The sequence below is a fragment of the Equus quagga genome, chromosome 3 (genome assembly GCF_021613505.1).
Source record: "Equus quagga isolate Etosha38 chromosome 3, UCLA_HA_Equagga_1.0, whole genome shotgun sequence".
Classification (NCBI taxonomy): Eukaryota; Metazoa; Chordata; class Mammalia; order Perissodactyla; family Equidae; genus Equus; species Equus quagga.
The window spans coordinates 103,256,692-103,269,930 of NC_060269.1; the positions used below are offsets into that span (position 1 = coordinate 103,256,692).

The 13,239-nt window shown below is 37.3% G+C and overlaps 1 protein-coding gene across 1 annotated transcript in view; it reads left to right on the forward strand.

Moving 5' to 3' along the window:
- The first annotated feature begins 662 nt into the window (after window positions 1-662).
- The window catches only part of UBA6 (ubiquitin like modifier activating enzyme 6), an 81,374-nt gene continuing 68,797 nt past the window's right edge, over window positions 663-13,239 (forward strand). Inside the window, exons 1-2 of the mRNA XM_046656894.1 lie at window positions 663-839; window positions 4,169-4,231. Of these exons, the coding sequence (XP_046512850.1) occupies window positions 769-839; window positions 4,169-4,231 (134 nt within the window). The 5' untranslated portion in view covers window positions 663-768. The remainder of the gene's footprint in view (window positions 840-4,168; window positions 4,232-13,239) is intronic.

The following is a 13,239-nucleotide window of genomic DNA, read 5'->3' on the forward strand; positions in this document are numbered from 1 at the left end:
ATGTACTGTTATCTAGACTGAAAGCTAAATCCTAATCTTATCGTGTCCCACTAATTCTTGTTGTTTCTAAGAAAGGTGAAAGGGTAGTCAATGGAAAGAGAATTAGATGAAAGGTCCTTAAGCATGTGTTCTGGTAACGACTAGCTCTGTGACCTTGACCAAGTCATTTTACACTGAAGGGAGTTCCTTTCCCTGACCTACAAAGTGAAGAGGGCAAACCGGGTGACATAATGTCACTTACAGCTCTAAAAATCAAATGATTCTATTACGTCTGTGACAGTACCTAACATGTGGTAGATGTCCAAAATTATTTGTTAAACGTATAGCGTCTTAAAATGGAATCCCAGACTGGAATTCTGGAGCTACCTATTACTAACCTTGGGGTTTTGTTTTTTTTTAATAAAATGAAGAGGTTTCCTCTTCTTGTTATAAAACCCTTAAAGATTTTGCTAGTGCAACCCCATCATTTTGCTGGCCACTGGAATCCTCTGGGCTTGGCTGTAGATTGAGAGCTGACGTGGAACTCCAGTGTTTTGGTTCCATTCCAGTCCGCGGGAACCGGTCGCAGCTCACTGCGCACACCTGCAGCAAATCCCACCCCGCGGCCACACCCAAACCGGAAAACGGGACGCCGCTGGGGTTGACGGGAAAGCACAGCCGGGCTGCGCGCCCCGCAGGCCCGCCCCTGCGGTGACGTCACCGCCCGCCCCTTGACCCCCGGCGGTCCCGCCCCCTCCCTCCCTTCCCGGGCTGGCGGCGTCTGAGGCGATGGAGATGTCCGACCCGGTGGCTGCACCTCCGGCCGAAGAGGCGTCCTGCTCTTCCTGGGGCGCCAGCAGGTGAGAAGACCAGTTGGGAGCGAAGACGCGAGGACTGGCGGGCAGGACCCGGCGCCAGCTTTCTGCTTCTTCCTCTCGGGCGGGGAGGGAGCGCTGCGGGGCCGAGCGGAGCCGGCCCTGGGAGGCAAGGGGTGCGCGCGGGGTGGGTGTGGCGGCGTGGGCGCCGGCCTCTGCGGCTCCCGGTTTAGAGGAGGAGAAAGTCCACTTCTGGTCCCTTTCAGCGCTTTCTCAGTTCCGATTAGGGTCTGCCATCCTCCTTCCTCCCAGTCATCGGACGTGTGCGGGGCGGGGAGGGGGCGGGGCGCCTTTGACCGAGAGTTCTGGCCGGTCGCTGGGTGTGAGCTTCCCAGCGCTAGGGCCCGACACCTTCTTCCCTTCTCTCGGAAAGTGAAAGCCAAGAGCTCTTCTGTGCGCGATCCTCCGCTGAGCTCCTCCTCTGAAAACTGTTACCAGAGGGAAGTTGGTCATGGTGAATCAGTGGCGGTCAGGACACCCAGAGGCCTCTGTTGACTCCAGTAAAAAAAGAAAAAAAAAAAATCTAGGAAAAAACCCTGCACGAGTTACTCATTCTTATCTTCTACTTGGTGTTAAGGTTTTTCAGGTCTTTTGCACTCTTGCAAAATGTTCATGTAGTTCTTGTTTCAATCACCTCATAATTAATAAAGTGGATAGTTAAATCCTACCCACTACCGGAATATAATATTCCAACGATAGAAATGATGGATATATGATTTTGAGTTAATGTGAGACTGTCATAAACCTGTAGAATTTTTTCTAATGAGACTGAAGGGATCCTTTTAGAACGATGATATTGTCTGCTGTTGTCAACACTGCCAAATATGCTTGGGGACTATTATGTAATACAAACAAAACCTCCCCTTAAGGATGTTTTGATTGCCAGGTATACCTTATTATAGAAATGTTGAAACATTCCAGTAAGGCAGAACTTTCTGAAAAGTAAGTGCGAGTCATATCATTAAGTGACAGCTGGTTAGAATATAGCTCTTCTCATTTTTACTTGAGAGCTTTACCCGCCAGACTGTTGCCCTCGGTGCAAGGAAGACAGCTAGTGAAAGTGTACTAAGGAGAAAAAAAACTGTATAATAAATTTGATTTTCATATTTTGTTACAATGCCAAAACACGGTATATTGTGCATGTATATTTTTATTAGGTGATCTCCTAGGACACAGCTGTCTTCTGGTTTGCTCTCATAATTGCAATCAGGAATCTCTCTAATAGTTATCCGTTTGGTTAGCTAGAAGCTGGTGTGATTTGCTGATCCCAATGAATTTGTGGTAAGATAAATGATAACGTTTTGATTAAGTATATTTACAAATCCTTTGGCTTATATATCAGTACCAGGCCTAGAAAACTGGATTCTAAAACTAAATATCATGCTGTCACGTTTTTAGAATCCTGTAATTGATAATTAGAGCTTCCTAGAACCTGGAATGCATTACACTTTTGCCAAGATGATATTGATCTCCACTGTCACCATGGCTCAGACCCAAATGCCCCAGGCTGGTTCCTTCCGTCCAGCAACTGTCTGTTTCCCATTGTATATCCTATTATCATTTCTCTTTGTGTGCTGTGCTGTGAAAAAATTGAGATGAGCTGTGGCAAACGATATATTACTATATCTTGTCACATTAGTATGTTTAATGCTTTTTTTTTTTGTTTTTAAAGTTCATTCAACAGATGTTGAATGCTTTCTTTATGTCTACTATGAGAGGCAGTAGGCAGTATAGCATCGTGGTCAAGAGCTAGACTGCCTAGGTTCCTATCCTGGCTCTGCCATTTACCTGCTTTGTGACCTTGGGCAGGTTATTTAAGTTAACCTCTGTCAGCCTTAGTTTTTTTCCTCTGTTCAGTGGAGATGGGTAATAGTGCGTATCTCACAAAGTTGTTGTAAGGGTTAACTCAGTACATCTAAAGCACTTAAAACAATTAGTGACACTGTTCTCTCTTATGAGTAGTAAATGTCAGGTACTGTTTTAAGTATTTGGAATACAGTAATGAATGCTTAGCACATCATACATTCTATAGGGGAAGACAGACAATAAACAGCTATGGTAAATGATTGGAAGGAAATACAGCAGGGTATGGAGTTAGGGAGTGACCTAGGGAGAAGGGGAGCCATTTCATTGATAGGGTGAATCAGGAATGGGCTGTGTAATATTTGTGAGACAATATTTTAATAGAGGCTTAAATGATAGGAGTCAGCTATTCAGAGATCTGAAGGAAGAGTATTCCAAGCAGAGGAAATAGCAACTGTAAAAACTTTGAAGTGATAGCAAGCTTGGCTTTTTGTGGAACAGCAAGTAGGCCAGTTTGGCTGAATATAGTCAGCAAGAGGGAGAGTGGTGGGAGTTGAGATTGGAGAGGAAATTGGGAGACAGAACACGTAGGCCCTTTTAAGCATGTAAAGTGTTTGAATTTTATTCTAGGAGTAAAGGAAATCCACTGAAGGGTAGTTCTAAGTTGGGGAGTGATGGCTGACTACATTCTAAAAGATTAGGCTGTTATGTGGAGAATAAACTGAAGAGAAAGGACATTGGTAGAAATGGGGAGACTAGTTAGGAGGCCTTTGAAGTAGTTCAGATGAAATATGATGGTGGTTTGGCTTAAGATTGTACTGATTGAAATAGTGATAAGTGATCAGATATGAGATCTGTTTTGAAGGTAGAGCTAACAGGACTCACAGATGGAGAAAATGAGAGAACAAGTTAAACAAGAAGATCCCTAGATTTTTGGTCTAAGCAAGTGAGTAAATTGTGGTACCAGAAATTGGGTTGGGGAAAGACTGGGGGAAAACAGATTAAGTAGGGACAATTAATTCTGTTTGGGGCTTATTATGTTCATAATACCAATTAGACATTAGAGTAGAGATGTTCTTTTGTCAGATGTATAAAATCTGGATGTCAGTGAATATATCAAACATGGAGCAATAAGTTTAGATATTATCAGTTTATGGTAAATTCCATGGGTTGAATGAGATTATCTAAAGATTATGTATATTAAAGAACGTTTATGGGGCACTCCAACAAAATTGCTAAAATCTAGGTCAGAATATGTGTAGCAATGATAACACCTGAGAATAAAACAACCATGGACTCTAATTTTACCCACAGACAGAATAGACAATCAGTGAATTTAATTTTGACCTATTTTTAAAATCTAAGTAAAGTGGTATATAAATATATTTCTGGTTTGTAAAATCTCCTTTAATAACTGGTGACTCTGATTTCACATATAATTGACTGTTGTATTACAGAATGTGAATATTGAATAACTGTACTTGCCCTTATAAATTGTTTTATTTTTTCAGTACAAATACAAATTTGCCAATCATGCCAACAGAATCTGTGGAGATTGATGATGCGTTATACAGGTAAGGACCTTATGAAAACGGAAACTTATTTTCCCCATTCATTGTTCTCAAGTAATGAAGTAGTCTATTTGAAGATACCATTAAGCCTATGCAGAATTTTGTAAATATATCCTAAGAGTTCCTCTCAAGTTAAAATTAGAGTTTCTGTGGTTTTGGGGGGAGTTTTCTGGGTTTTTGTTTCTTTTTTTTGTTTTTTGTTTTTTGTTTTTAGTCTGAAAGCTTGAATAATATTTAAATCTCAGTTGCTTTAGGTTTCGGTGATGTGACTAAGAATGATTTTGCTATTCACCACAAAACATACCTGTTGTTTTTGGGCAGTACACATTCATATTCTCACTACTGCAAGAGTCTCATGAAAAACAGTTCATTTCACTTCAGTCAGTAACATCTAGAGAATATATTTGCTTTAATCTCATTAACAACATTGCATATTTGCACTGTGTAGAAAGTGGAGAGGTATTGTGTGATTGAAGAGCTGTGATTTGAATAGAATTTAGTAGGCCTTTTTTTACGATACTTTTCCGTGAACTCAAAATGTGTTTTTCAAAAGTAAAGAAAAATTAAAACACATGTTGCTATTATTCCTAAGAAATTTTTTTTAATACTTTGTTGTTTGTATGGAAGATAATGTAATCTCAGTTTAAAAGTTTTTAGACTTTCTCTCTATACAATCATAAAAGACATTTTATGAAGGTAAAATTTGGCTCATTATGTATTTTGAATTTCTCTTTATATTTTTTTAAAAAGAAAAGACTAACTTAATTTTACTTATGTGAAAATCATTTTACCATATGGTCTCCTGATTATAAATATACTTCAGAAGTCACTTAAGTTCGACTCTTAATCTATAATTATGATGTTCTTAATGTCCCTTTGGTCATATTCTTAGGATAACAAATGGCAGCTCCTTGAGATAGCATTGACTAATTTTATTCATTAGTTATAATCCTTGTGAAACTATTTTATATCCATCCGACCCTGTAATGGCTGATTAATGGATATAATTTTCAGTAAACCAGAGATTAGATTTTCCATTTGCACTGTTATGTAAGTAGTCTGAAGTTTGCTTGGCTGAAAGTTACAGAATATAGCAGTTCAGATGTGATATATAGTAATTTATATATGATCAGGTGTTGCTGGATCATATGGTAGTTCTCTTTAAATTTTTTGAGGACCCTCCATACTGTTTTCCATTGCAGCTGGACCAGTTTATGTTCCCACAAACAGTTTCTCCACAGCTTCACCAACACTTATTTTCTGGGGTTTTGTTTTTGTTTTATAATGGCAATTCAAATAGGTGTGAGGTGATATCTCATTGTGGTTTTGCATTTCCCTATTAGTGATGTTGAGCACCTTTTCATATTCCTCTTGGCTATTTGTGTGTCTCCTTTGTAGAAATGTCTGTTCTAGTCCTTGTTCATTTTTTAATCAGGTTATTTGGGGGTCTTTTGCTATTGAATTGTAGTTTCTTATATATTTTGGATATTAACCCCTTATTAGATATATGTTTTGCAAATATTTTCTCCCATTCCCGTAGTTTGCCTTTTCACTTTGTTGATTGTTTCCTTTGCTGCACAGCTTTTTAGTTTTGAAGTAGTCCCACGTGTCTATTTTTGCTTTTATTGCCTGTGCTTTTAGTGTCATATCCAGCAAATACTTGCCAAGCCCAATGTTAAGAAGCTTTTCCTCTATATTTTCTTCTAGGAATTTTTATAGTTTCGGGTCTTATGTTTAGATTCTTAATCCATTTTGGGTTGATTTTGTGCATGGTATAAGATAAAGGTCCAGTTTCTTCTGTTCATCTTTTACATGGCAGAAATCCAGTTTTTCCAACACCATGTGTTGGCCCCAACTTACCTTTTCCTCCAAATATGCTGGCCATACTAGACTACTTTCTTACCAAACATAGTTTATACCTTTACACCTCAGTGGTCTTTTCCTAGAGTGCCCTTTTGTGCCTCAAAAACACCTTCTATTTACCTTTTTTTAAATTTTTTTCTTTCTTTCTTTTTGTTTTTTGGAGGAAGATTAACCCTGAGTTAACATCTGCCGCCAATCCTCCTCTTTTTGCATGAAGCTTGGCCTTGAGTTAACATCTGTACCCGTCTTCCTCTATTTTGCATGTGGGACGCCTGCCACAGCGTGGCTTGATAAGTGGTGCTTAGGTCTGCGCCCAGGATCTGAACCAGCAAACCCCGGGCCGCCAAAGTGGAGCGCTCAAACTTAACCGCTATGCCACTGGGCCAGCCCCTCTATTTACCTTTTAAGACTCACTCAAATATCTACTCTGGTATGTTACCTGAGTTACTTATAATCCTTTCTGCTTAGTCCTAAAGCACATTATTCTCATTGCTGTTAAAGTACTCATCACATTGTCTCATAGTATTTTTTATATGTTTGTCAACTCTGTCAAACTATGAGTTTCTTAGAGCCAAGTCCATGGCACAGTGTCTAATTCTTAGAAGATTCTCATTAAATGATTATTGAATGACTAGAACAAGACAGAGGGTTCAGATTGACCTGTGGTCTGGAACCCTAGATAGTTGGCAGTTCAGTGGCTGGGCAGGAACCCAAGCTAGAAGAATCAAAAGATAAGATAGAAAAGTCTGAAAAAGGTGCATATGGTGCTAACATTAGGAGATATTGATGTTAAGAGGGCATTTACACATTTCACCTGAGGCAAAACCAATATCACGGCAAGGTGCGACATTCCCTCTGCTGGAATCTGACATGAAGCTACTACAGTAAGACAGTAAGAATCTTTATATCTGGAAGATTCTGAGTGCTAGAAGGATAGAAAAACAGAAAAGCTTCTCTTTTCTCTGTAATTGGGATATTTTGAGTAAATGAGCATCTTTTTAACAGGCCAGATACACATACATTCATTTTTACCAAAAAATTAAGAAGCGTAACTTTTTGGCATCTTAGATTTGTTGATATTTGTAAAGTCAGTATTTGAAATATTATTTATTTCCTCCTAGACACTATAATTGAAATTTGGTTAATATTTACTAGGTATAGGTTTTCTCAGATATAAATAACTGAGTCTCAGGTTATAATTACTTATAAATAATTAGGCTTTCCTACAAAACTAAAACTCTCTAAAATCTACAAATCTTGGGTATTAACTAATAAGTTTCTAATATTCATATTGTCGACGAAAATAATCCATAACCAATCTATAAATGAAAATTTGGGTGAGTTTATTCTGAGCTTAAATCTGAGGATTATAACCCGGGGCCTTTCTTCCCGAAGGAAGAAAGGGCACCAAAGAAGTGGGGTGCACAGAGTGGTTATATACCCCCAGAGAGGATGTTTCACATAGGATTGAAATGTCCTTTTTACAGTAGTCGAGAGATTGCTCTGTAGGCACAGCGATTGATGGAAATGGCAGGTAGGTCTTCTGTCTCAGTGAACACAGCAGGGTGGCAGTCTCTTGTCTCCAGCTGAGTGGTCACAGGTGAGCTGGGTGTCAAAGGTGAGTACAGCAATCAGTTCCTAGCCTAAGGAAAGATGCTTATCCCTAAGGAAATGCCAATGTGAGGGGAAGTTGCACCTTTATCTCAAGGGCCTTTATTCTGGCCATAGGAAATGGCTAAGCAGATATACAATGCTTGCTCAACAGCCACAGTCAGGCCCTTTTGGAAAAAACAAAGTCAGGCCGAATTAGGTTTATACCAAATGGCTTCCTCATATACTCCAATATATCCTATTGCTTGCCATTTTTATTTGTCAATATATATACATAAGTGGGAAATATTTTTAGGACAATTTCAATACCTAGTTGAACAAAGTGTCTTTCTGAATACATTTCACTTTTTTCCTATTACTGCTTAATCTTAATTCATCTTATAGTTACTGATCAATTAAATTTTTCTCAGAATCCAAAGCTTTTTTGGGTGGACTGTTTCTAATCCACATCTCTATTTATTTCTGTACTTTTATTGCCTGTAAATTGTTGAGTGAGTTAGACTTCAGCCAATTCTGTAGATCTGGCCATTTCTTTCTTTCCCTCTGAGGATGTGCCTGGGCCTCTTGATCCCAAGATTTATCTGAAGAAATGAATGAGTCCCAGTTTAGGACTCCAGCCTTGGTTTTCTAACTGCTTTTACCAAAGAACTCTCCATTGGAGGTATTTAGGGCTGATTCACCTAATATTAAGTTGGTACTTTGATATCTATTTTTGTATGTTCCTTGCATATAGGTTTCTGTGTAGAGATCACTTTATGAAGAAGTGAATATCAAAGCAGAATCAGGGCATTCTTAGGTATCTAGATGTAATACAGCCATAATAGTATCAAAACCTGTGTTTATTCTAGTGGAATACTAGAGAAGACTTTTTCCTCTGGCTTTTGACATAACAGTCTTTTTGGATTTGCTTCTACTCCTCTGACTCTTCCTTCTCAGACTTTTTCCTAGGGTGCTCTTGCTTTGCATGCACTGTAAACTCCAGGTTCCAACTTTAGGATTTTTCTCTCAGTTCATACTGTCGTTCACATCATCCATTCCCATGATTTTCGCTGTTACTGTATGCTAGTGAAACTTTAATTTCTTTCTTCAGCTTTCTCTTCCCAAGCTCACGACCTTTGCTTTTAAATGCATACAAGGTATTTTAAATGTAAACCAGGTAGATGTTCAGCAGATGTCTACTTCTTAGGGAAACATTGTGGTACAGTGGAATGAACATGGTCTCTGGAGACAGAGATGAATGTTCACATCTCAATACCGATATTTGTATGAACTGGAACTAGTTATTTGATCTTTCTGCTCCTTATATTTCTCATGCATAAATGAGAATAATATCTCGTTTCTTAAAAACAAATGTCTAGTCTTAAAGATTTTATAAGAAAACTGTTAATGTAAAAGTTTTTGGCATAAAGTAGCACTCAACACTATTGGATCCCTTTTCCTCCTTTCCTCCTCTCGTTCCCAAGCTTAATTAAATGCTACCACACCCACTCAGTAAGCTAAACTAGAAACCTTCGTGTCATCTTAGATTTTTCCGTATTTGTCATCCTCTAAATACAATTAATTTTTTTTAATCCTTTCAGTTTTTTCTAAACAACTCAATTCCAACTCTTTCATTCTCTCTCTCTGCATTTGGCATCTCTCAGTTGAACTGTTGTAATATTCTGTTATGTAATCTCTTTAGAGCTACTCTTGTCTCTAATCCATCTTCCGTATTTTATCCAAAGTCATATTTTTGAAACTCATCTCAGAGCCCATGGCTTCTCAGTTTAAAATTCTTAAATGGTTCCCTGTCATTTACATTGGTGAGGCCAAACTGTATAATATGTATTTAAGCCCCTTTTTGGATACAGCGTAACATAGTGGTAAGAGTATATTCTTTGGTATTAGATCTGAATTTGAATCATCCTCCACCATTTATGAATGTGTGATCTTAATCTATTACTTAACCTCTTAAATCTCATCTTTTTTCATTCATTCATTTTTTAATACATTCATTCATTCAACAAATATTTAATGAGAAAAATTGGTACAAATTACAAATTAATCATGAAGAATAGAGCCTAAGAGCTCAGTCGTTTCTGTTTATTATTTACGAGTTATGGCCATATCTTTCTTTTTAGCCTCCATGTCACTCCTCACCGCTTTACCCTCCAACATCCTCTTCTTTAACCTTGTCAGACCTTATGTATGTATGTTCAGGGTCTAGGATTTGATTTTATCCTACTTAAAAGCTGAAAGCTAGCTGATTATTATTTAGTGGATGCTGACAGTAGATGTGAAACTTCTGGATCAGAGACAAAGGTTTTCATCACTTACAAGGCAGCAAGCAGCGTAGACATAAGCGTGGTGTCAGTTCCTCTTGCTCCCAAGTCCCATGGGGGTGATGCCATGGGCTCAGATGGATGCTGTGTACACTGCATGTTTACATCACAGCTGAGGAACACTGAATTTTGGCATGCACCATTTTATGGCAAGCAGTAGGCAAACTGCTCTTTTTTTTGGAGAGAGATTTGCCTCATCCCTCAAGATTATGTGCTGTAAAAACAATCCTGAGGAAAGGCCCAGGTTAAGAGAGGTCAGGACGTTGCTCTTCTAGGCATATCTACAGAGATAATGTAGGAGTGTGAAAGACTCTTGCAGGAGTGTCTCCCAACATAAATACATATTTTTTTCACAGTTTTATTAAGGTATAATTGATGTATAATAAACTGTACATATTTAAAGTGTACAATTTGATGTGTTTTGACATGTGTATATACTCGTGAAATCATCACCACAATTTAGATAATGAATATATCCATCACATCCAAACATTTTCTTGGTGCCCTCTGTAATCCCTTCTTCCCTTCTCCAATTCCCATTTTCCCAGGCAACCACTGATCTGCTTTTTGTCGCTGTAGAATAGTTTTCATTTTTTAGAATTTTATGTAAATGGAATCATACAGTATATACACTTTTGAGGAGTCTGACTTCTTTCGCTCAGCATAATGACTTTGAGATTCATCTATGTTGCATCAGTAATTTGTTCCTTTTTATTGTTGACTTGTATTATGTTGCTTTGGATATACTATAATTTATTCAGCTGTTGGTGGGCATTTGGGTTGTTTCCAGGTTTTGACTATTACAAATAAGGCTGTCATGAGAAGTTATATACAAGTTTTAGGGTAGATATGTGGCTTCATTTACTCTTGGTTGAATTCCTAGAAATGAATGGCTGGGTTGTATGGTAGGTTTCTTTTGAACTGTTTAAGAAATGCCAAAATGTTTCCCAAGTTGTGCCATTTTACATTCCCACTAGTAGTGGATGAGAGTGTGAGTTGTCCCACATGTTCACTCACCTCCTGGTATAGTCAGTCTTTTTAATTTTAGGCATTCTGATATGTATATAGTGGTATTACATTGTGGTTTTAATTTGCGTTTCCATAGTATCTAGTGATCTTGAGCATTTTTTCATGAACCTATTTGTCATCTATCTTCTTTGGTGAAATATCTCTAAATCTTTCACCTCTCCTGTTTTGTTAGGTTCTTTGTCTTACTGAGTTCTTTATATACTCTGTTTACAAGTTCTTTATTATATATATGTTTGCAGTTATTTTCTTCTAGTTTGTGGCTTGTCTTTTTATTAACAATGTCTTTTGCAGAGCAAAATATTTAAATTCAATAAGATAATTTTATTATATATAATTCATGCTTTTTTGGAGCTATTTAAAAAACTTCAGTTTAACCCATAAGTCAAAAAAGAATCATAATTAAAATTGGAAAATGATAGTGAAAGTACTATGTATCCAAATTTGGAATGCTGTTTAAGATCAAAATTTTACATGTGTACAGTCACAAGCCATGTAACATTTTTGTTGATGACAGGCCCCATTTATGACAGTGATTCCATAAGATTACAGTGGAGCTGAAAAATTCTTATTGCCTGGTGACATCATAACTGTCATAACAGTTGTACAGTGTGTTTGTGTTTTGAGCTGTTATTTCAAAAGAGTCAAAAAGTTAAAAAAATTAAAAAGTTTATAAAGTAAAAAAGTTACAGTAAACTAAGGTTAATTTATTATTGAAGAAAGTAAATTTTTTTTATAAATTTAGTGTAGCCTAAGTGTACAGTGTTTATAAAGTCTACAGTAGTGTACAGTAATGTCCTAGGCCACTCACCACTCACTCACTGACTCACCCAGAGTAGCTTCCAGTCCTGCAACCTTCATGGTAATTGCCCTGTACAGGTGTACTATTTTTTATCTTTAATAGTGTATTTTTGCTATACCTTTTGTATGTTTAGATATACGAATACTTACCATTGTGTTACAGTTGCCTACAATATTCAGTACAGTAACATGCTGTATAGGTTTGTAGCCTAGGAATGATAAGCTACACCATATAGCCTAGGTATGTAGTAGGCTATACCATATAGGTTTGTGTAAATACTCTATGATGTTCGCACGACGACAGAATTGCCTGACAAGGCATTTCTCAGAACGTATCCCCATCGTTAAGTAACACATGACTGTATTGTAGAAAAGGAAACCTGAGAATTAATGAGTTTTTGTTTCCGGAAAGTAGGAAAAAAGAAAATAGAAAAGTAAAATTTATTAGCATAGGAAATGTTTCAAAAGCCAAGTTCACAGACACCAACCAAGGTCTAGCCCTGTAAACAAGCTGAAGATCAAGCCTGTTATGTTAACTTTTTCCTTCACATTAAGGATGTGGAACTGCAGGGACTTTGATACCCTTCCAGGAGGAGAGTAAATTGGTGCATCCACTTTGGAAAACAGTTTGGCATTATTTAATAAAGTTAACCCTGCATTTCCTCTCCTAGATATATGCACAGTGGAAACTACTGCACATGTATACCAGGAAACGTATATAAGAATGCTCATAGTCCCATAATTGGTAACTGTCCAAAACTGTAATATAGCTATATTATGGTACATTATTAGAATAGCATAGTAAAACACAACAGAATACAACACAAATGAAAATTAATGATCTGCTACATGTATTGATATGAATAAATCTCATTATGTATAATTTCATTCAAAAAGAGCAAGACACAAAAGAAGATGTTCAAAATGATCCCATTTATTTAAAGTTACAAAACAGAGAAAACTTAAATATATTATTTAGGGGTACACAAATAAGGGTGGTAAGACTATATAATACACTGTTCCATACATACCATAGTAGATATTCAATAAATATTTGATGAATAAATGGATAGTTTTTATCTCTGAAACAGAAAGGATGAATAACACTTTAAAGAAAAGCCTAGGTTTTATTATCTTTTGTAGGGTAAAGAAGGAAATAACAAAGATAGCTGGTGTTTACGAAGGTTCTTCTGACTAGACAGAAATCCCTTTTCTGGCTTTTTTTATAGTGAATATGAATAGTGGAAATATGGGAATTAAACAAACATACATTAAACTAGCATGTGTGTGTGTGTGTGAATGAATTCCAAAGAAATACATACAACCCAAAGGGTTCTGGAATTATTTGTTGTTTATACTAAACTCATCTTTCAAGTGATTCTCATAAGA